Raw genomic sequence first — 24,033 nt, 5'->3', positions numbered from 1 at the left:
TGATAGATGTTTTGCAACTGAAATATCAGAAAATATTTTTCCCTGGCAAAGATTTTGTCATTAACAAAACTCTTATTCTTTGGAGGGGCAGGCTGATATTCCGACAGCATATTCCAAATAAAGCACACAGGTACGGAATCAAGCTGTTCAAATTATGTTCCACTGCAAGATATGTCTGGTTGAGCAAGATCTATTCAGGTAAATCTGAAAATTATATAAAATCCGTAGGTTTAGCTGCAAAGGCTGTGAAGAATTATCGCAAGGACTTCTAAATGAAGGTCGCGCCTTGTATGTAGACAACTTTTATACCAGCTACCATCTGGCATTATTGTTTCTTCATAAAAAAAACTCACATTGTTGGTACATTACAAGCGAATAAAAAATTTATGCCCAAAGAAGTCATGTACTCAAAGCTAAATAAAGGGGAGATGATCGCCAAGGAAGAAAAAAATGAATTGTTCTAAAGTGGTGAGATGCTCAAGATGTGAAACTACTAACGACAAAGCATGCCCCAGTTGATGGTCCCTCCACCAGTAAAGGAAGATGGAAAGAAGCAAAAAAAAACCACTTCCTATTCTAGCTTATAATAAGGGAAAGGCAGGCATTGATCTGTCGGATCAAATAGGTTCGTATGCCACAGTGCTAAGAAAGGGGGTAAAGTGGTACCGGAAATTAGCAATAGAATATATACTCGGAATATCAGTTGTCAATGCAAATAAAAATAAGAAACTTTTGGGAAGAAGTAGTTATGGATTTGCTAAATATAGAATGGAAAGAGAAACATGAAAAGCCAAAATGTGGTAACACTCATATACTAACGACAAAAATCAACGCAAACAACAAAAAAGTTAGAAGGATGTGCATTTTTTGTTACACAAAATTGAAAGAGTCGGAAGGAAGATCAGTTGCTAGAAGAAAGGGGAAGAGTTTCGACGTATTGTCCAGACCACATTCATCAGCCTTTCATGTGTTTTGGACAACACCATAAATCTTCATAATTTTGTAATTATAAAATTTGTAATAATAAAGAATTTTAAAATAATGACCAGTTACTCGCTTATTTTTTCTCATAGCGACATGCAAATTTCATCACATGTAACACCGGAGGCCACGCTTTTCAAAAATAAAAAATTTCCAACAATCATTAGCGCTATACAGACGACACAGCACCCACTGAAACAGTGGGTGTCGGCAATATATGTCCGACATGGTGCCTGAAAAACATAATGGTGTCTGACATACAGGGCCAACACGGCAGTCAACATGTTAATGACCTTCCATTGACCGGAAATCCTATCCATAGTTTTGCTGATGATAGCACATTGCATTCCACTTTGCAGTTTGAGAAACCTTGCCCTGCTCAATCAGCTTCAACTTCTCAAATATCTGCTACCAATTCCTTAAATACCGATCTCCGGGTAATATTCCAGTGGGGCAAAGACAACTTAGTTGATTTCAATCCTTCTAAAACTTAGTCCTGTCTTATATCTCGCAAAAAGGATTCTGCTCTTATGCTTATCTTTGGTGACACTCCGATTTCTAGGCAAAATGATATATCTCTTTTGGGGATTACCTTGACTTCTAATCTCTCTTGGCACAAGAACATTACAAATATTGCTTCCTCTGCATCTAAAAAACTTGGTTTTCTCTTTCGCTCTCGGCGTTACTTTCTCCCAAACAGCTGTTCACTCTGTACAAATCGCAAATCTGCCCTACCATGGAATATTGTTCCCACATTTAGGGCGGTGCCCCAAAACCTCTCTCAGGCTTCTAGATTCCATTCAGAAGAGGGTAGTTAAGTTAATTAATGACTCATCTCTAACAGAGTCTCTCCGCTCCCTGTCTCATAGATGTACTGTTTCTGCTGCATGCCTTTTCTACAGATACTTCCATGGGCGCTGTTCTTCTGAATTGGCTTCTATAATTCCTGCTCTCTCTTTCATAACAGTCCAAACATGTGCCGACACCAGCCACCATCTGTTTACTGTCCAACTTCAAACTCAAAGAACTAACTTTTCATCTTCCTCATTTATTCATTCAACTGCCGTTTTCCAGAACAACCGTCATACATATTTCCTGAAAATTAGTCTATAGAAGTTCAAGTCTAATATCAACAAATATCTTCTTTCGTCTTCTCAATCTCCAACCCAAGCACGGTACTGAGTACTACAGGTTCTAATATCTCTTGTGTTCATTTTTTTTTTCATTAAAAAAAAAAAATACCTGGTGTTGTGTTTACAAAATATGATAAATTGCTTAACAAAAATATTACAAAGTAAATTACTTGTAATTTACCTTCCATCTGAAGGTTTATTCATAAAACTCCATTTCATTCCTGTAGGAAAACCTGCTCCTCCTCTGCCTCTTAAACCAGATTTTGTCACTTCTTTTAGAATCCATTCTGGTCCTTTCACGATTATCTCTTTAGTTTTGTACCAGTCACCCTATTCACAATAAAAATAACATCCACATAAGAAATGCAAAATCAGTTGGGCACAAACTGAGAAACTTCTCAAAAACTCATACCTTCTGGAAAATAAAATTACTCTTTTAAATTTCATGCAGTGTACTATTATTTCTAAATTAGTCAGGAATTTTTTCTCTTCTTTTTTTTTTATACTCCTCAGAGCTAAGAATCCAAAAAATAATAATTTTATCTAACTGTTACTTTATTTTATTTTTTTGCTTTGTATTTTTACTGAAAAGATGACTGGTCCTTATCAAGACAGGTCTTTGAATCAGAAAATAACAGAATAGGTTCTAAAAGATTTTTTTTTTTTAATTTTAAATTAATAAAAATAATTAATGCATGTCATATGATGCAACAGGAATTATATTTAAAGTTAATATTTTTGTTTATATGCCCTGAAAGAATAGTTTTCTTATTTATTTTTATTGTATTTTATTTTCTATTAGGTCACATGGTATTAGCTATAAAATTTTTGCATTCTGGGATATTTCCTGTTCCAATCCTGCAAATGTAATAAATATACAGTTGAAAATAAATAGTAAACAGTAGTATACATAGTAAAAATAATATACGTACAGTTGAATCAACAATTTTAAAGTTTTTCTTGTGGGGAGGGGAGAAGGATTGATTTTATTCTACCTTAAACTAAAAAAAAAAAAAAAGTCTTAAAGGCTATGCAGAAGTAACCAATACAATAATTGACTACCTTGTTGTATTAATAAAAATTAATTTATTTGTTATAATAGTAGTAGTAGAGGCATGTGATGCAAGAAAGCAAGTGTATGTAGCATCAGCCAAAAAATAAAAAATAAAAAAAATTCACACAACAACCATTCCCTCTAAAAGTTTATCCAGTTCCCCCTTTAATTTATTTAAGCTATCAACTTCCACATGACAGGTGGAAGTTTGTTCCAGCAATTAACCAACCGCTGGCTAAAGGCAAATTCCGGCACATCTATTCTAGAACCGTCTTTATTTAATTTGAATTTATGCCCCCTCAGTTTCCAAATCTGAACAAGCAGAAGAATCCCATCAGAAGTCAGCATGCTCAATCCATTCAAGGCCTTATGCACCTCAATCAGATCACCTCGCAGGTGCCTAGTCTCCAGCCGCTGCCATTTGCCCATTTGCAGAACTTAAGCATTCTTAGTAAGACAATCCCATTTGTTCCCCTCACCAATGTTGTTGCCCTTCTCGGTACACACTTAAGCAACTCTATATCCTTCCTAAAACGAGGCCTCCAGACCTGTATGCAGTACTCAAGGCATGGCCTGACCATTGCCTTATACAAAGGGATAATCAACTCTTTTTCCCCGCTAGCAAAATTCCTGTATATCATTGATAATACCCCATGACGTGCTCTGGCAGCATGTCTGCATTGCACAGAAAACTTCATATCTTACTGCACAATCACTCCCAGATCTTTTTCATTTTCTACCACCCAGCTGGTACATTTCTCTGGGGTTACTGCTACCCATATGCAATACTTTGCATTTGTCAATGTTAAACTTCAGTTGCCACTTCTCAACCCAACTGCCCAAATTTTCTAGATCCTGTTGCGGTAGCACACTGCCATTACTGTCATTAACAACCCTATTGTATTATCTGAAAACTTTGATACTAAGCCTGATATACCATCATTAGTATCATTGTTAAATATACAAAATAACAGTGGGCCAAACACCGAATCCTGGAGGACTCCACTAATAACATTAGACCACGAAGAGCAGCATCCATTGATTACCACTCTGTGTTCTTCCACTCAACCATCCTTTTAACCATTGTGGCAACTTACCCTTAATACCAAACTGCTGCAATCTGTATAGTAATCTTCCATGTGCAACAGTGTGAAAAGCTTTCCTGAAATCCAAGTATATGATATCAAAATTATTTTCTGCATCTAGTTCCTTTGTAACGACATCAGAGTATGCAATCAAATTTGTCAGACAAGACTTTCCCTTAACAAACCCATGCTGTGTATGAATTATTGCTGCAGTGCTGTCTAGATGATCCTGCAATGCATCTTTAACCAGTCACTGAATTATGTTACTCGGAACAGAAATTAAACTAACTGGTCTGTAATATTCATGTCACCCTTAGATCCCATTTTGTGAATTGGGGATACATTTGCACTTCTCCAGTGCGTGGGGACTTCCCAAGTCCAAGGATGCTCTCATAATTATATATTTGATTTGCATCTGTCTTTTGCCACCACTTTTAATACAACTGGATAGATCCCATCCACAGCAGGTGGCTTTCTTATGTTTAACTTCAAAAATTTCTCTTCCACTTTGCTCTGTTATTACAAAATCATTTAGCTCCCTGTTGGAGTTTAATAAGCTTCTTCTTTAATAAGCCTCCACTACCCGACAGAATACCTCATGTGTGAATATAGATGCAATGTAGCCATTCAGTTTTCAGCTATCTGAGCAGGATCATCAACAGTCGAACCATCGATATCAAGTGGACCAATTTGATCCATCCCCTTTCTTTGAGTTTATATAAGTAAAGAAGTCCTTGTTGTTTTTTTAGCACCCTTTGCCAAAGATTTCTCGAAATCTGCCTTCACTTGCCTAATCTTCTTTGTGACGTGATTACAGACAATCTTATATATGCCATAGGCTTCTGTGTCACCTGATAATTTATATGCATCCCACGCATTTTTTCCCTTTGCCATGAGTCTCAATAGTTCATCTGGCATCCATTTAGGCCTAAACCTTAAACAATATTTTGAAATTGGTATGAAAAGTCTAGTAGCTTCCATGATTAATTCCTCGAATGCTTCCCAATTAGAATTTGCTGTTGGTAACATCATCAGTTGGTACCACTGTACAGAATTTAAAAATGGTCTGAGACCACTGTAGTCACCTTTACAGAAGTAAAAACCCTTCCCTTTACTCCTGATAGTAATTATATCTTTAAGTAAATCCCACATCAGTACACTGTGATCACTGCCACCTAGTAGTTCCTTTACCTGCAAATTCTTAATGCATGAATAATCACTGCTGATAACCAGATCAAGAGTATACCATCTCTAGTTACTTCTTGAACATGCTGCTGCAGAAAACAATCATCCAATAAATTCACAAAAGTCTTATTAGCGTGCGAGTGACCAACCCACAAGTTCCAGTCTATATCTAGGAAGTTAAAATCCCCATTACAACACAATCTGATTTACTGGCCCATTCTATTTCACTGTACAATTGTTCATTTTACTCTTTTAGATCTATATAACACACTCCTACTCGCATTTTTGCTTTCGCAGTGCTTATGTCTCACCAAACTGACTCATCATTGCCCTGTCCATCTATGTTAACTGGATGCACTTCCTTAGATTTTATGTTTTTCTTAATTAACAGCATAACCTCTCCTCCCTTCCTATCCTGTCTATCCTTTCTGTACACACTGTACTACACAATTTCCAATTCTGCATTCCTAATATCTGTGTGACACCACTTCTCTGATATCCCAACAATATCAGCCTTTGATATCTTTACCAGCACTTCAAATTCATCAAATTTATTTACTATACTTCTAGCATTAGTGCACATGCAGGTAATACGTGCACTTATTCTTAGTTTACCTAACACAGCCCACATATTTATTTGTTTTATGATGACTGCCATCAGTCCCTGAAACCCCAGCACCCCACCCTCCAGGCCACTGCTCATTCTAATAGAAGTAGTGCAAGAATCACCTTCACCTCTGCCTGAGGCTAATTTTAACCTTTTAGTCTGTGAATCCCCCACCAAGCTAGCAGTTTTCTGACCCACCTAATGCTGCCTCGATAGCATCAGCAAACGCTCTTGCACCCCTTCTATTTAAGGATATCCCATCCCTGTAGAAGCAATCTCTCCTGTTAACAAACACAGACCACGCTGAGAAAAAGTCTACCCCCACAAGCCTTGCACAATCCCTCCAGTGCCGAATTGATTGACAAGGCTCTCATCATATAAGTCCTCCTATCATGTCTGGCAGAATTGCAGAATTGCTTTAAAATTTAACCGTAACTCACAACTTTTTTCAACATTGACCTGTACTTGTTAAGTAAATCTGCAGATATCCTACTCAATGTCATTAGTGCCAACATGTATCAACACGTATGCTCCTGGCTGACATACCCTGGTCATATTCCGTCTATCCTTTTTACACAATATTACCCATCTCCCTGACAATAGAGTCACTGACAATAACTAACTCCTGTGGGACCAGAGCATTCTACCTTGGAGATTGCCGCTGTGTTGCCTGATGCAAAAAAGTGAGCACTGGCATTGAGTTGGGCAGCTGAGAGCTTGATGGGCCCCCTCAATTAACAAACAGCTCCACTTATTCATGACTTTAATAGAGTCATTTACTTTTCTGGTTATTTGTATTTACTGTTACCTGCTGGAAGAGATCTTGTCTGACCAATGTGATCAGCTAATATGATACATTTAGAGGAACTGGATGCAAAAAAGAAATAATAATAATTCTGAAATGATATAATTAGAATCAGTAAAGCTTTTGATAATATTCTACATAAAAGACAGTTGTGCAAATTGGAAATGCACATATTAGGGGCAGATTACTGTTATGGATAAAGGGATGGCTGAGTTGCAAGAGATGGACAATTGTTATTAATGCCCACTGCTTTTCATAGATTAATGTTATTAATGGAGTCACTCCAGGTTCAATTCTGGACCCAATAATGTTTTCAAAATATATTAACAATACTGATGGAGGCATATCAAATGTAGTGTTGAAGCAAACTTCAACACTACATTTGATGTGCCTTTTAGCAGGGCAGCTAATGACAGGAATCTACCACAAAAATACCTAGACAAGTTAGAGAGATAGGCTGAGAAATGACAAAGGTTCAGCATTTATGCTGAATCTTTGAACCTGAAAAACTCAGTACCACTCAGTACTTTGATAAAGGTTCAGCATAAATGCTGAACCTTTATCAAAGTACTGAGTGGTACCACACTCAAGGTGGTGAAGAAAGAAAAAGACCTAGGGATATTATACAGTCCAACATGAAGTTCTCTGAGCAGTGTAGACAAGTTGCTAGGATGGCTCATTGGAGTTCTGTCAATAAAACAGGAATTTTGCCAGATTGGACAAGGAGGTGATTATCCCATTGTACAAGGCAACAGTTAGGCCATATCTTGAGTATTGCATGCAGGTCTGGAAGCTTCATTTTAGAAAGGATGTGGAACTATTGGAATGGGTGCAGAAAAGAGCCAACAAGATTAGCCAGTGACACAAAAGGGTAAGATTGCAATACAAATTGGAGTTGTATGGTATTTAGGACAAGTTGCTTCTATGGATAAAGGGCTGGTGGAGTGGGAGAAGACAGAGAGTGGTAATCAACTGACACTGCTCTTCGTGGACTAATGTTATTAGTGGAGTCCCCCAGGGTTTGGTGTTGGTCCCATTGCTGTTTTCTATATTTATCATTGATATTGATGAAGGTATATCAGACTTAATGTTCAAGTTTCCAGATGATACAAAGGTTGGCAGTGCTGTTAATGACAGTAATGTGGTATGCTGCTGCAAAAAGATCTAGAAAAGTTGGGCAGATAAACTGAGAGGTGGAACTGAAGTTTAACATTGACAAATGCAAAGTACTGCATATGGGTAGCAGTAACCCCACAGTAACATACCAACTGTACAGTACTACACTCAGGGTAGTGGAGAAAAATACCTGGGAGTAATTGTGCAGTCAGATATGAAGTTTTCTGAGCAGTGCAGACAGGCTGCCAGAGTAGATCATGGGGTCTTATCAATGATATACAGGAATTTTGCTAGCAGGGATAAGGAGGTGATTATCCCTTTGTATAAGGCAATGGTCACATTACACCTTGAGTATTGCATATAGGTCTGGAAGCATCATTTTACGAAGGATATAGAGCTATTAGAATGGGTACAGGGAAGGGCTTGATGAGGGGAACAAGGGGTGCTCTTACCAAGAAACGCTTAAGTTCTGCAAATTGCAGCATCTGGAGACTAGACACCTGTGACGTGATCTGATTGAGGTGTACAAGGCTTTGAATTATTTGAGCAAGCTTAATACTGATGGGATTCTTTCTCTTATTCATATTTAGCACTTGAGGTGGCATGAATTCAAATTGAGGAAAGACTGTTGTAGAACAACTGTGCAGAAATTTGCTTTTAGCCAGCGATTGGTTGATTGCTGGAACAAACTTCCATATGTTGTTGTGGAAGGTGATAGCTTAAATAGATTCAAGGAAGAACTGGACAAACATTTGGAGGGAATGGATAGGTAAAATGATAAGTGTATTTTTTTTTTTTTTTTTTTTTGACTGATGCTGTATAAGTTTGCTTTCTTTTATCATATGCCACTACTAATGTCAATGCTTACCAAAAAAGACTTCAGTTCTGCAAATTGCAATACTTTGAAACCGAGCACCTACAAGAGGATCTGATTGATGTGGCTTTAAATAGACAGGGTAAACTAAATGTTGATGGCACCCTTATTCTTTCTCTGACAACACATATAAGGGGACATAAATTTAATAATAAAAGGATGGTTGCAGGTTAAACATGCAGAAATTTGCTTATAGCCAGAGATTCTTTCTCTGACAACACATATAAGGAGACATAAATTTAATAATAAAAGGATGGTTGCAGGTTAAAATGCAGAAATTTGCTTATAGCCAGAGAGTATAATTGATTGTTGGAACAAATTTTCCATCTGATATTGTGAAATGGGTAGATTGAGAAAATGTATGGAAAGATTGGACAAACTGTTACAGGGGATGTACAGATAAGGTGGGTAGGTTCTCTCCTGCTCCTTTGACTGATAAGCTTGCTTTCTTGTATCTTTTGCCACTACTAATACTAATAAAGATGCTTAATACTCCTCAATAATTACCTTTATTAACAACATACCATGACACAAAACCTCTATTTCTCAATCATATGCACAACTGATTACTTTGAACTGGATATGATATCAAATTACCATAGGAGATGGTCATTGACAGTTAATTAAAATGGTCAACATTCTGTAGTCACTTGTGCATGTGATCAAGAAACCAGCAGAGGTTTAATAATGTAATGCATTGTAATAAAGATAATTTTCATAGAGTACTAAGTGTTTTAATTGGCAGCTAACTCTAAAAGAAATCATTTTAACTTACAGTTCATACTCATATACAGTGCTCCCCACCAGAATGTGGTTCAACAGGAACAGAGTTGCACTCTGTATCCCTGGAATAGTGCTATTCACTCCAAACACCTTGAGAGGAGTTACCCATTAGCAGATATTTGGGTGCCTGAGAAGCTCCATCAAAAAAAACTTTAATGCTCTTCAATCTGATTTTCCAATCAACTGTAATTCACAGTGCATGCTTTCAAAGGCATGTTCTTCAATTTTGTTATTAAAAATTGACTTTTAACCAATACTGCAATTAACAAGAAAACAGCTGAATTGCTAGCCAAATTTGGAAATGCTTTGCAGCATTTCAAATTTATGACAAGAGAAAACTTTGAGAGCGTCTCTGTTTAGTGTCACAAAAGTTATTTATCATGCTCATTAGTAATTTACATCTTTGCATTAATTTTCTGTAGCTGTTTGTAATGGCAAAAGTCTTCTGTTTCCCAGCTGTAAAATGATATAGTCATATGCACTATTCCTTGCATATTACAAAAATATAAAATTTATAGATCCTCCCACCCGGTGACATTATGGAAAAGGGAGTGCCTGCTCTGGGGTTCCAATTAACTGAATTTTATTGAAATGTTGTTTAAAACACTTCTCTACAGGAACTGTCATTTTCTGGCAGCAAGTTGCTTTTAGATGTATATTACTCAATAGCACCATTCAGAAATGATTCATAATAACTGCAATAATACACCAACCATAAAACTGAAACTTTATTAAAATAGGAATAATTTAGTATAAGAACAGATCAAATTAAAATGATAAAATAAAATAAAACACATTGATTGTACAATGTACAATAAAAGCTATAAGATAAAATAAAATATAAAGAATAGCAATTACACTATAAGGAATAAAAGCAATAAAAACAACCGTAGGCTTCAGAGGTGACTGCCTCCTTTATCAACAGTAAGTCTTTTATTCCATATAGTGTAATTGCTATTCTTTATATTTTATTTGATCTTATTGCTTTTATTGTACAATCAGTGTATTTTTTTTATTGTTTTAATTTGATCCCATCTTATACTAAATTATTTCAATTTTAATAGTTTCAGTTAAACAGTTGGTGTATTATTGCAGTTATTATGAATCAGAACATTCCCAACCCCAGAGGCCAATTTGAAGAACCATTCAGAAACACTGTTTCCCATTCAGTTCTGTTTATGTATTGTTTATGTGCATTCTGTATCAAAGTGATTTTAGTTGACCATGTAGGTAGTTTCAACTTTTTTTTTTTTTTTTAAATGGCCTCAAAGAGATCAAGTGAGTGAGGCAGTGCTAATAATGAACAGAAGATAAAAAGCTATTGGAAAAACTTGTCATTGGGAATTAAAATGGGCATTCTAAAAAACTGGATTCAGGAGAGCACTAGATTTACACAACTTTTAGTGGTTTTTGTAAGATTTGAAAATTAACAGTATCCTATGCTGTTATTCTAAATAACCTAAATATGTATAAGGTTATGCAATTTTAAGATGTTTCCTTACATTTTCTTTAACATATACTATATTTGTGTTTTATTTCATAATTTACATTTAAAGGTTTAAAAGTTGTTGCTGCATGTAATACTGTTAAATAGTGAAATGGCACCTTAAAATCACCTAGAAACACTGGTCACGCCAATCAATTAAAATTACATAATTTCTTATGTAAGTAATTACATACATAAACCTCCTCCTGCTTAACACAGAGCCATTCAGTGTTTTGCTTTAAGGCCCCAATTAAAAGTGCTAAGCAGGGCACAGCTGCAGATGTTTGCAAAATACACATTTTTTTTTTTTAGGTGAAATTTGGAAAAATAATACAATACAGTGTATTCCGGTTATTTGGGCCACCAGTTAATCGGGGCAGCCGTTTATTTGGGGCAAATCTTAAAAAACAGAAACCAATCGAGAAAATAGCAAGGGTTTACTTCGCTTAATTGGGATAGCATGCAGTTTAATCGGGGCAGGAGACCACAGCACGGAGATTACCCTACGATTGTCACGACGGTACCACATGGTTCGGTTGAAATTCCGGAGGTCACAACCATAAAACAATAAAAACAATTAGCAGTCACCTGTTTATTGGGCTTTTCTGTTAGTGAAACCTATCATAAACAGATAGTAAACTCGATCTTATTGAATTTGCGATAATACCGACAGCTGGAATTCTGTGGTTATTATGGTGAAATTAGCATTAGTAGAGGCATTTGATGCAAGAAAGCAAGCTTATGCAGCATCAGCCAAAAAAAAAAATATATAAAGTAAAATAAATAAATAAAAAATAACCACTACCACTTCACCCCTCTGTTCGCTCGAAATACCTGTCCAGCTGAGCCTTAAACTTATTTAGGCTATCAACTTCCACAACAAGGGATGGAAGTCTGTTCCACCTACCAACCACCCGCTGGCTAAAGGCAAATTTCCGCCCATCTATCCTACATCTGTCTTTCCTCAATTTGAACTTATGCCCTCTCAGGTGATTATTCTGAGCAAGAGGAAGAATCCCATCAGCATTGAGCATACTCAAACCATTCAAGGCTTTGTACACCTCTATCAGATCACCTCGCTGGTGCCTAGTCTTCAGACACTGTAATTCGCAAAACTTAAGCCTTTCTTCGTAAGAGCACCCCTTTGTTCCATTCACTAATCTTGTTGCTCTTCTCTGTACTCGTTCCAGCAGCTCTACATCCTTCTTGAAATGAGGCCTCCAGGCCTGTATACAGTACTCTAGGTGTGGCCTGACCATTGCCTTATACAAGGGAATAATCACCTCCTTATCCCTGCTAGACGAATTCCTATATATCATTGACAATACACCATGAGCTACTCTTGCAGCCCGTCTGCACTGCTCAGAGAACTTCATATCTGCCTGCACAACCACCCCAGGTCCCTTTCATTCTCTACCACTGTCAGTGTAGTACCACAGAGTTGATACGTTGCTCGGATTGCTGTTTCCCATATGTAGTACTTTACATTTGTCAATGTTAAACTTCATTTGCCACCTCTCAGCCCATCTGCTCAACCTTTCCAAATCCTGTTGCAGCAGCATAGTGTCAGTAGTGTCCTTGACAACCCTGCCAACCTTCGTATCGTCTGCAAACTTAGACATTAAGCTTGATATACCATCATCAATATCATCTATAAATACAGAGAACAATAAAGGACCCAATACTGAATCCTGAGGGACTACACTAATAACATTAGTCCACAATGAGCAGTGTCCATTGATTACCACTCTCTGTCTTCTCCCCCTCAACCACCCCTTTATCCATAGCAGCAATTTGCCTCCAATGCCACACTGCTCCAATTTGTGCAGGAGTCTTCCATGTGCAACAGTATCAAAAGCCTTTCTAAGATCCAAGTATATAATATCAAAGTTATTCCCTGCATCCAGTTCTTTTGTGACTGCATCATAGTATCCAATCAGGTTTAGCATTAGCATTAGCATTAGTAGAGGCATTTGATGCAAGAAAGCAAGCTTATGCAGCATCAGCCAAAAAAAAAAAAAAAAAAAAAAAACCACTTCCACTTCACCCCTCTGTTCGTTCAAAATACCTGTCCAGCTGAGCCTTAAACTTATTTAGGCTATCAACCTCCACCACAAGGGATGGAAGTCTGTTCCACCAACCAACCACCCGCTGGCTAAAGGCAAATTTCCGCACGTCTATCCTACATCTGTCTTTCCTCAATTTGAATTTATGCCCTCTCAGGTGATTATTCTGAGCTAGAGGAAGAATCCCATCAGCATTGAGAATGCTTAAACCATTCAAGGCTTTATACACCTCTATCAGATCACCTTGCTGGTGCCTAGTCTCCAGACACTGTAATTTGCAAAACTTAAGCCTTTCTTCGTAAGAGCACCCCTTTGTTCCATTCACTAATCTTGTTGCCCTTCTCTGTACTCGTTCCAGCAGCTCTACATCCTTCTTGAAATGAGGCCTCCAGACCTGTATACAGTACTCTAGGTGTGGCCTGACCATCGCCTTATACAATGGAATAATCACCTCCTTATCCCTGCTGGAAAAATTCCTGTATATCATTGACAATACTCCATGAGCTACTCTTGCGCCCGTCTGCACTGCTCAGAGAACTTCATATCTGCCTGCACAACCACCCCCAAGTCCCTTTCATTCTCTACCACTGTCAGTGTTGTACCACAGAGTTGATACGTTGCTCTGGGGTTGCTGTTTCCCATGTGTAGTACTTTACATTTGTCAATGTTAAACTTCATTTGCCACCTCTCAGCCCATCTGCTCAACCTTTCCAGATCCTGTTGCAGCAGCATAGTGTCAGTAGTGTCCTTGACAACCCTGCCAACCTTTGTATCGTCTGCAAACTTGGACATTAATCCCGATATACCATCATCAATATCATTTATAAATACAGAAAACAATAATGGACCCAACACTGAGCCCTGAGGGACTCCACTAATAACATCAGTCCACGATGAGCAGTGTCCATTGATTACCACTCTCTGTCTTCTCCCCCTCAACCACCCCTTTATCCATAGCAGCAATTTGCCTCCAATGTCACACTTCTCCAATTAGTGTAGCAGTCTTCCATGTGCAACAGTATCAAAAGCCTTTCTAAGATCCAAGTATATAATATCAAAGTTATTCCCTGCATCCAGTTCTTTTGTGACTGCATCATAGTATCCAATCAAGTTGGTCAGGCAAGACTTCCCCTTAACAAAACCATGCTGTGTCTGAGCTATAACTGAAGTCTTGTCTAAATGATCCTGCAGTGCTTCTTTAATCAGTGCCTCCATTAATTTTCCTGGAACAGAAGTTAAGCTCACAGGTCTATAATTACTTGTGTCAGCCTTTGATCCTCCTTTGTGAATTGGGGTCACATTTGCACATTTCCAGTCTATGGGTACCTCCCCTGAGTCCAAGGAAGCTCTCATAATTATGGCTAAGGGTTTGCTTACTTCCTTTGCTGCCTCCTTTAATATAACTGGATAGATCCCATCCACCCCAGGTGCCTTTCTTGTGTTTATCTTCAACAGTTTCTCCTCCACTTTACTCCCAGTTATTTCAAGATTCTGTAGCTTACTGCTAGAGTTGAATACACCTCTGGCATTCCCCTCGCTGAATAACTCCTCATGTGTGAATGTCGATGCAAAATATTCATTTAGTTTGTTAGCTACCTGAGCAGAGTCATCAACAGTTGACCCATCGATATCAAGTGGACCAATCTAATTCATCCCCTTCCTTCTAGAGTTTACATAAGTAAAGAACTCTTTGCTGTTTTTCTTCGCATCCCTTGCCAAAGATCTCTCGTAATCTGCCTTCGCCTGCCTAACCTCCTTTGTAACTTGGTTACAGATCAACTTGTATCTATCATAGGCTTCTGTGTCACGTGTTAATTTGTATGTATCCCATGCCTTTTTCTTCTCTGCCATATGCCTCATTAGTTCATCTGACATCCATTTAGGCCTAAACCTTGAACAATATTTCTTAGTTGGTATGTAAAGCCTAGTAGCTTGCAAGATAAGTTCTTTGAATGCTTCCCATTTTGAATTTGCTGTTGGTAACATCATCAGTTGATCCCCCTGTATAGAATTTAAATACTGTCTCAGTCCATCGTAGTCGCCTTTACGAAAGCAATACCCCTTCCCTTTACCCCTAATGGTAGTTACCTTTTTGAGTAACTCCCACTTCAGAACACTGTGATCACTGCCACCTAGTGGTTCATTTATCTGCAGATTCTTAATGCATGAAGAATCACTACTGATAATCAAATCAAGAGTATTACTCCCTCTAGTTGCCTCCCGAACATGCTGATGTAGAAAACAATCATCCAATAAATCCACAAAAGCCTTGCTAGTGTGTGAGTGACCAGCCCCCAAATTCCAGTCAATATCTGGGAAATTAAAATTTCCCATTATAAGACACTCTGATTTACTGGCCCACTCTATTTCCCTGTATAGTTCCTTATTATACTCATCAGAGTCATTAGGCCTATAGCACACTCCTACTCTCAATTTTGATCTCCCAATGTTTATGTCACACCAAACTGACTCCACACTGCACTGTCCAGCGATGTCGACTGGCTTCACTTCCTTGGTTTTTATGTGTTTCTTAACTAATAGCATAACACCTCCCCCCTTCCTATCCTGTCTATCCTTTCTGTAGACGTTGTACTCCCCAAATTGCAGTTCCGCATCCCTTATATCTGTGTGACACCACGTCTCTGATATCCCAACAATATCTGCCTTCGATGTTTTCAGGCAAGGTTTTCAAGTTGGTCAGGCAAGACTTCCCCTTAACAAAACCATGCTGTGTCTGAGTTATAACTGAAGTCTTGTCTAAATGATCCTGCAGTGCTTCTTTAACCAGTGCCTCCATTAATTTTCCTGGAACAGAAGTTAAGCTCACAGGTCTATAATTACTTGTGTCAGCCTTTGATCCTCCTTTGTGAATTGGGGTCACATTTGCACATTTCCAGTCTATGGGTACCTCCCCTGAGTCCAAGGAAGCTCTCATAATTATGGCTAAGGGTTTGCTTACTTCCTTTGCTGCCTCCTTTAATATAACTGGATAGATCCCATCCACCCCGGGTGCCTATCTTGTGTTTATCTTCAACAATTTCTCCTCCACTTTACTCTCAGTTATTACAAGTTTCTCTAGCTTACTGCTAGAGTTGAATACACCTCTGGCATTCCCCTCGCTGAATAACTCCTCATGTGTGAATGTCGATGCAAAATATTCATTTAGTTTGTTAGCTACCTGAGCAGAGTCATCAACAGTTGACCCATCGATATCAAGTGGACCAATCTAATTCATCCCCTTCCTTCTAGAGTTTACATAAGTAAAGAACTCTTTGCTGTTTTTCTTCGCATCCCTTGCCAAAGATCTCTCGTAATCTGCCTTCGCCTGCCTAACCTCCTTTGTAACTTGGTTACAGATCAACTTGTATCTATCATAGGCTTCTGTGTCACGTGTTAATTTGTATGTATCCCATGCCTTTTTCTTCTCTGCCATATGCCTCATTAGTTCATCTGACATCCATTTAGGCCTAAACCTTGAACAATATTTCTTAGTTGGTATGTAAAGCCTAGTAGCTTGCAAGATAAGTTCTTTGAATGCTTCCCATTTTGAATTTGCTGTTGGTAACATCATCAGTTGATCCCCCTGTATAGAATTTAAATACTGTCTCAGTCCATCGTAGTCGCCTTTACGAAAGCAATACCCCTTCCCTTTACCCCTAATGGTAGTTACCTTTTTGAGTAACTCCCACTTCAGAACACTGTGATCACTGCCACCTAGTGGTTCATTTATCTGCAGATTCTTAATGCATGAAGAATCACTACTGATAATCAAATCAAGAGTATTACTCCCTCTAGTTGCCTCCCGAACATGCTGATGTAGAAAACAATCATCCAATAAATCCACAAAAGCCTTGCTAGTGTGTGAGTGACCAGCCCCCAAATTCCAGTCAATATCTGGGAAATTAAAATCCCCCATTATAAGACTTGATTTACTGGCCCACTCTATTTCTCTGTACAGTTTCTTATTATACTCATCAGAGTCATTAGGCCTATAGCACACTCCTACTCTCAATTTTGATCTCCCAATGCTTATGTCACACCAAACTGATTCGACACTGCACTGTCCAGTGATGTCGACTGGCTTCACTTCCTTGGATTTTATGTGTTTCTTAACTAATAGCATAACCCCTCCTCCCTCCCTTCCTATCCTGTCTATCCTTTCTGTAGACATTGTACTCCCCAAATTCCAGTTCTGCATTCCTTATATCTGTGTGACACCACGTCTCTGAAATCCCAACAATATCTGCCTTTGATGTTTTGAGCAATAACTCAAATTCATCAAATTTATTTACTAAACTCCTAGCATTGGTGTACACGCAAGTATACATGCACCTGCTCTTCTTCTTAGCCACCCTAACACAACCCATGTGTTTACTTGTACCCCTACGATTCCTAGCAGTCTCTGTAATATCCTGCATCTTATTTTCCAGGCTGCTGCTCATTCCAATAGAAGCAGTGCAAGAATCACTTTCTCCTCTGCCAGTGGCTACTGTTAATCTATTAGTCCTTGTATCCCCCCAATCTAGCAGTTTTCCGACCCACCTAACACTGCCTCGATAGCATCAGCAAACATTCTTGCTCCCTTTCTATTTAAGTGTATCCCATCCCTGTAGAAGCAGTCTCTCCTGTGTAAACACAGGAGAGACTGCTTCTACAGTCTGCTAAATGTGTTTACACTTCCATGAAATCTTCAATCATATAAAAAAATTAATTTTCAGATCTTCTCTTCATTCCTATTTTTAAAGCTTTGTAACTCGTTACTCTGTTCTCACTTGCACACGTATTGTGTTATTTGCAATTTGTGTGTGCCGTGTTCTTTGTTATTGATTGCTTATCTTTTTACTGTTTTAAATTTTAGCCCCCACCCGCAAATGTCAGTGAACAGAAATGTCAACTAGTTCGTATGTACATATTACAGTATATATTAATTATTCCGATTATCACGTATATTCTTCCGATTTTCACGTATCATTTAATTTTTTAATTGGTAAGGTAATAAAGGATAAATTTGTGCTTAATATATCTTTGCTTTTATAGCCTGTGGATAATATTCCTCCTATTTTCGCTAATTAGAATTGCTGCTTAATAGAATTAAAATTAAATTCACAAACGTGATCACAATGACCAGCACTTACTGCACATCATATAGTGAAGGGTACTTTACTATGTTGAGTTCGTCGTAACGTGATTTGATTGTAACGTGAACTAATTGTAAGGGGGGGGGGAGGTACGTTGTATTTTTAAATATTTACGTCAAACTTCAGATAATTGGGGCAGCCGCTTAATCGGGCCAAAATGCACTAGTCCCGATGTGTCACAAATAACCGGAATGGACTGTACTTAAATTTAGCCATACACTTAATATACATATTTATGATAACAAATTCGTCACTTAAAGCAAGAGCAACAGTAGTACTATACACAAAAACATTAAAAAAAGTCAAAGAATAACAGGTATATACATAATAATATTATGCATATACCTGTAATAATAATAGTACATAATAATAATAATTATGTAATAATAATAGTACATACATAATATTCCTTGACTGCTAATAACTAAATTGTTATTCCTAAAATAATCAAAAAAAAAAAAAGAAAAAGAGAACTGCATTATCTGATACCTTCAGTGAATAAACAGAAATGCTCTCCTCTTCTGCCTCTGGCATCTTTTTGCTCCTTCTGCATTGCTTCAACATTAACATATGCATACACTTTTCTTTGTGACTAATAGGAAAGACGTTCCCAGAAGTGCTTGGACATGCCAAGACTTCCAAGTCAGCTATACAGGGTGTCTCAAAAATATCGGTACAAACGTTTAGGGGAGGTAGGTAACATCTAAAGGAATGTGAATCACATAGGAACCCATAACCGGAAACGTCACGGGAAAGTAGTAGCAGAGGCACAAGACAGTAATTAGTGGCAAACATTTATTTGACATAATATTAACAATGGAATATGAGATGGATGCATTTCATGATGTTACAACAGATGCTCGAAGGTTTCACCATGAGATGCGATGCATGCGTGACACCGACGCAGCATGGATTGGTGGATACGGTCGAACACACCTGGAGTTTCTTTGACAGTAGCAGCAGTGCAGACAAGTCTCGCCAAGAGATCCATTTTCGTCTCCACAGGCGATTCATACACGATAGATTTGAGGGCCCCCCACAGAAAGAAATCAAGGCTCGATAAATCAGGTGAGTATGGGGACCAGGCAACGGGTCCACCACGGCCAATCCATCGATGCCCAAAACGCCTGTTCAAATGGTCACGAACACACCTTCCATAATGGGCAGGCGCCCCGTCATGTTGAAGAAAGATTGTTCAACATGACGTTCAAGAAAGATCAATATTTAGCGGAGTTCATGCAGGATTGTAACAGGTATGGGCCGACTAAGCAGTCACCGACCATACCTGTCCACACATTTATTGCGAAGCGATGTTGTGCTGCATGGGGGCGCACACCGTGTGGATTGTCGTGAGCCCACACATGAGCATTGTGCTGATTGAATAAGCCTCATCCATGAATAAAACATAGGCTGGAAAATTCAAGTCTTGTTGAACACTTTGTTGGAGAAACCACTGCGCAAAAGCCACACGTGCAAGATGATCTTGGGGGAGCAGTAACTGAACCCTTTGGAGATGAAAGGGATGTAAGGAATCGTCGTGCCAGACACGCTGTACACTGCAACGAGACACTCCTAAGTAAGGCAGAGGCAATGGCACGTGTACTGGTAGTAGGATTATTCTGGATGGCATTCAACACACTTTCTTCCATGGCAGGAGCTCGCATCGAACATGGTCTGCCCGCACTACTCCTGTTACCTCTAAATGACCCATAATCGCACAAATTTTGATGCACATGCGCAAACAAACAGTGATCCGGTACATGTCTGTCTGGGAAGCATTCTCCATAAATTCATTGAGCGGCTCGTCCATTGCCTTCTGCTAATCCATACATTAGGTGCATGTCTGCCATGCTCTTTGTGCAGTGACTACTGCTTGAATGAGTAAACCAGAAATTTTCCTTCTCGCAAACTGATGAACAGCGCCATCTACCGACTTACGGTGATGTTTCCGGCTATGGGTTCCTATGCGATTCACATTCCTTTAGATGTTACCTACCTCCCCTAAACGTTTTGTACCGATATTTTTGAGACACCCTGTATAAACCTTCTCATATGGTTTCTTCCACATTCAGTAGTTTTCTCGTATGGTTTTCATATTCTGTGTCTTTGACAATGGCAACAATTTAAATATCCATATTTCATTACATTTGTGGTAACAACTAAATCTGTGGCAAAATAAAGTCAGGATATAATATCATTTGTGAAAAATGTATATGGTGCATAATTTGGAATTAAATAAGGTGAGCAAGTTAAAAGTTGGGCCCCATAAACTGTCCCACACAAGTGTGGAGGTCTTGCAATTGGAAGTATGGTAAAAAGAAAGCCTTGACATTTGTCATTCCCATGGCAAATGTCATGGCTTTCTTTTTACCACAGAAGAAACCCTGAGATCATATTAATGACTGCTACATTTGTTCCGTAAATGTAGCAGGTCATAATGTGAAGAAGAAACAAAGCATGTGTATTCCAACAACATTACTTCAGCTACAAGGCCAGTACCCCATGGACTTGATACCACTATATCACTTCCACCTTCAAGTTGTTCTTAAACATAAGCCATCAGATTCCAAATCTGATGTGTGATCTAGAGGATGATATAAATTATTGCGCCTCTGTAGCCAGGTGGGCAGGAGCAGCAGTGCGTAGCACACGCTTCTTGATTAGACCGGGGTTCGAGCCTGTGCCCACCAAATACGGAGGATGCGGAAAGGTCAGGGAACGACCCCCGCATATCCCCGGAGCAATATGGCCTTAGTTGCTAATGCTCCTAAAAACCAAAAAAATATACATATATAAACTATTGTGACGAAGAAATTTGCAACCCTGGACCACAGCTATTTACACAAAGTGAACTCAAAGATCTCATGAGAGATTTAAATCTACCCAAAGAGTCTGCAGAGCTTTTAGGGTCCAGACTGAAATCCAAGAATCTGCTACCCTTGGGAGAAGTCTTTTAATGATAGAGAAATCGTGAAAAAGAATTGGTTCCACATTTTTCCAAAGAAGGTTAAATCATATTGCAATAACATTCCTGCAGTTATGAACTGTTTTTGGAATTTTCTACCAACAGAGTGGAGGCTGTTCAGTGACTCATCAAAGAAAAGCCTCAATGGAGTTCTTCATGATGGAAATAAGTATTCCTGTAGCCTATTCAGCACACTTAAAAGAAAACGAAAATGTTAAGCTTCTTTCAGAAAAAATTCAGTACAAGGATAATGGCTAGCTAGTGTGTGTGTTGATTTTAAAGTTATTGGTCTGCTACTTAGCCAAAAACTAGGTTACACAAAAATGTCTTGCTTTCTGTGCAAGTGAGAAAATACAGCCAGAAGTGAATGTTGGGAAAGGAGAGTGTGGACAAGAAACCAGTTTCTGTTCAAAGAACATTAAAGATAAGCATTAGTAGATCAGAATAAAGTACTGCTATATTGCATATAAAGCATATAAAGCTCTGCATAAAAACTCTGCATATAAAGCTAGTTTTAATGAAACATTTTGTCCAAGAACTGAATAAAGAGGGAAATTATTTCAAGTATGTTTGCACTAAATTAACATTGCTTATATACAGATAAAAAATCACAGTAAGAATTTTTGCTGGCCCTTGAATGTGTAAGCTGATGCTAAACTCTGTATTTGAAGAATCCATGAACCAAGGTGAAAGAGACACTTGGACTAGCTTTAAAAAAGTAGTATGCAATTTTTTAAGAAACAATAAACACCCAGATTATGAAACAATTGTGAGTGACATGCTGGAGAAGTACAGAAAATAGTTGAGGTAAGAGTGCAAGCACTCTTACCTCAACTACTTACCTACCTACATACTTACCTACTTAAATTAAACTTACCTACTCAACTATTTCCCAGTAAATTTAAGTCGTTTTTATGAAGAGCAGGAGGAAAGATGTCATCAGTATAAAAAAATAAATTGGAAAAAAGTTCTTCAAAGATGATGGAAGGCCTATACAGTGGCCAACTACTGCTGGATGCTAGAAAAAACGCCACTAAAACTAGTTCCATGAGGATATCAGTAAGGCACAAGTTTAACTCAGTCTAGTGAATAGGAAATTCAGTTTGGTCATCTATTCTTGACAGGAGGACATAGTCTTTCATATTTCTGTTTTTACATATTTTTATATAAAAATAATATATTCCTAAAATCTGTAAAAATAAAAAATAAACCAAAAATACCTCCACAAATATATATATATATATTTTGTAAAAAATCTTGATGTGGTAAAAATTTTTTCGAAATTTCTATTAAAAATGTAGTTCAGATTACTTATCAGCTGCAAAACATCAGAAAACTTTTTCTAAAATGCAGACTGGTGTAATTAATCTCTCCAAATCAGTAGCTTAAAAACATTGTGAACACAGAGTGAGTGTAAATTTTTGTACATATTTTTACTTTTTGCATGGATTTTAATGCTGTTTTAATTATCATAGAAAAATTGTTTTTTTTTTTATGTACCCTCAATTTTATTCACTTACAACTAATCTAACCCTTTTCAAGAGAATTTTTTTTTTTATATATATATACAGTGGAACTTCTCTATTACAAACTTCTATTTAACGAATTTCTCTATATTACAAATTTTTTCGCAAAACATTGCACCTTGAAACGAAATTACATGTAAAATTAACCCCATATAGCGAAGTGTTAGTCTCTCTCTCTCTATAATGAATTTTTAAAAAAATCAGTAAAAGCATTTTTGAAGATTTTCAAGCATTTACTGCTAAACAGCCGCTCAAATATACGACTTCCTTCCCTCCGAAATTACGCATTAGCATCTGGAATTAATCATCCTTTTAGTGAATACGAATACTTGTGGCCACTGACGCCCGTAGGAGGGTCTTTGTTTTATTTTTGTTACAGTTATAAAACCAAATGGGTTTTCTTAAAAGTGGTCATAAACTTTACAATAAATAGGATAGATTTGTAAATTGATGTTGGCTCAGGGGAAAACAAAATTCTCTGTGGTAAGCCTTTAGCGTGCTGCAGCGGCAATACATAGAATGCTACCATAGTCGGTTTTTAGTAACGCCTACTGAGTGACATTCGCTTCTCACCTCAACCGTACCATGTGACCTTCCTGTCAATCATTATATGATATGTCCGTTTTTTTTTTTTTTTTTTTTTTTTTTTTGATTTGGTAGTTGTTGGCGCATCGGCTTCTGTGGCCATATTGCGCCTCCCAAGGTTTTTGCAGTACTTTGATCCAAGCCCGAGGCGGGAATCGAACCCGCGACCTTTGGGTTGCCGGGCAGGTACTTTACCCACTCGGCTAGCCCGGTCGGCAAGATATGTCCGTTCTCATCTAACTGGACTCCCAGTAGATGGTTTCATGAATTTTTTTTTTTTTTTAATTTCGTTCTTTTAGAACAATTTGTCATCAATCAAATAGGCTATATGCTCTTGTATTTATTTATATTTTTTCTGAAAAGTAACATACAGCATACATTAACCGTAAATTTTCTTTCGTGTATACATGAATGAAAGTCGTATATTTCTTCAAAGTGATTGATAGGGAAAGTCACGTGATACTGTTGAATTGGCAAGTGAACGTCACTAAGTAGGTGGTACTAACAATTCACTATATGGCCAGCGCAGCGAAGTTTGCGGTGTATGTATGAGCAAGAGCTGCAGTCCAGTAATTTTTACATTTGCAGAAACAATGTCGAAGAGAAAGTGTTTAAGTATTAATGATAAAGTAAAGATTCTTCAT

General features: G+C 37.9%; 1 protein-coding gene across 1 annotated transcript in view; it reads right to left on the bottom strand.

Moving 5' to 3' along the window:
• The window catches only part of ND-51 (NADH dehydrogenase (ubiquinone) 51 kDa subunit), a 183,663-nt gene that overhangs the window by 118,076 nt on the left and 41,554 nt on the right, over positions 1 to 24,033 (bottom strand). The window contains exon 4 of the mRNA XM_090378085.1: positions 2,296 to 2,444. Within this exon, the coding sequence (XP_090234211.1) occupies positions 2,296 to 2,444 (149 nt within the window). The remainder of the gene's footprint in view (positions 1 to 2,295; positions 2,445 to 24,033) is intronic.

The sequence above is a fragment of the Mastigoproctus giganteus genome, chromosome 7 (genome assembly GCF_048544385.1).
Source record: "Mastigoproctus giganteus isolate SK-2022 chromosome 7, ASM4854438v1, whole genome shotgun sequence".
Lineage (NCBI taxonomy): Eukaryota > Metazoa > Arthropoda > Arachnida > Uropygi > Thelyphonidae > Mastigoproctus > Mastigoproctus giganteus.
Note: the sequence above shows the minus strand (reverse complement) of the source record. Positions and strands in the feature narration are given on the sequence as shown.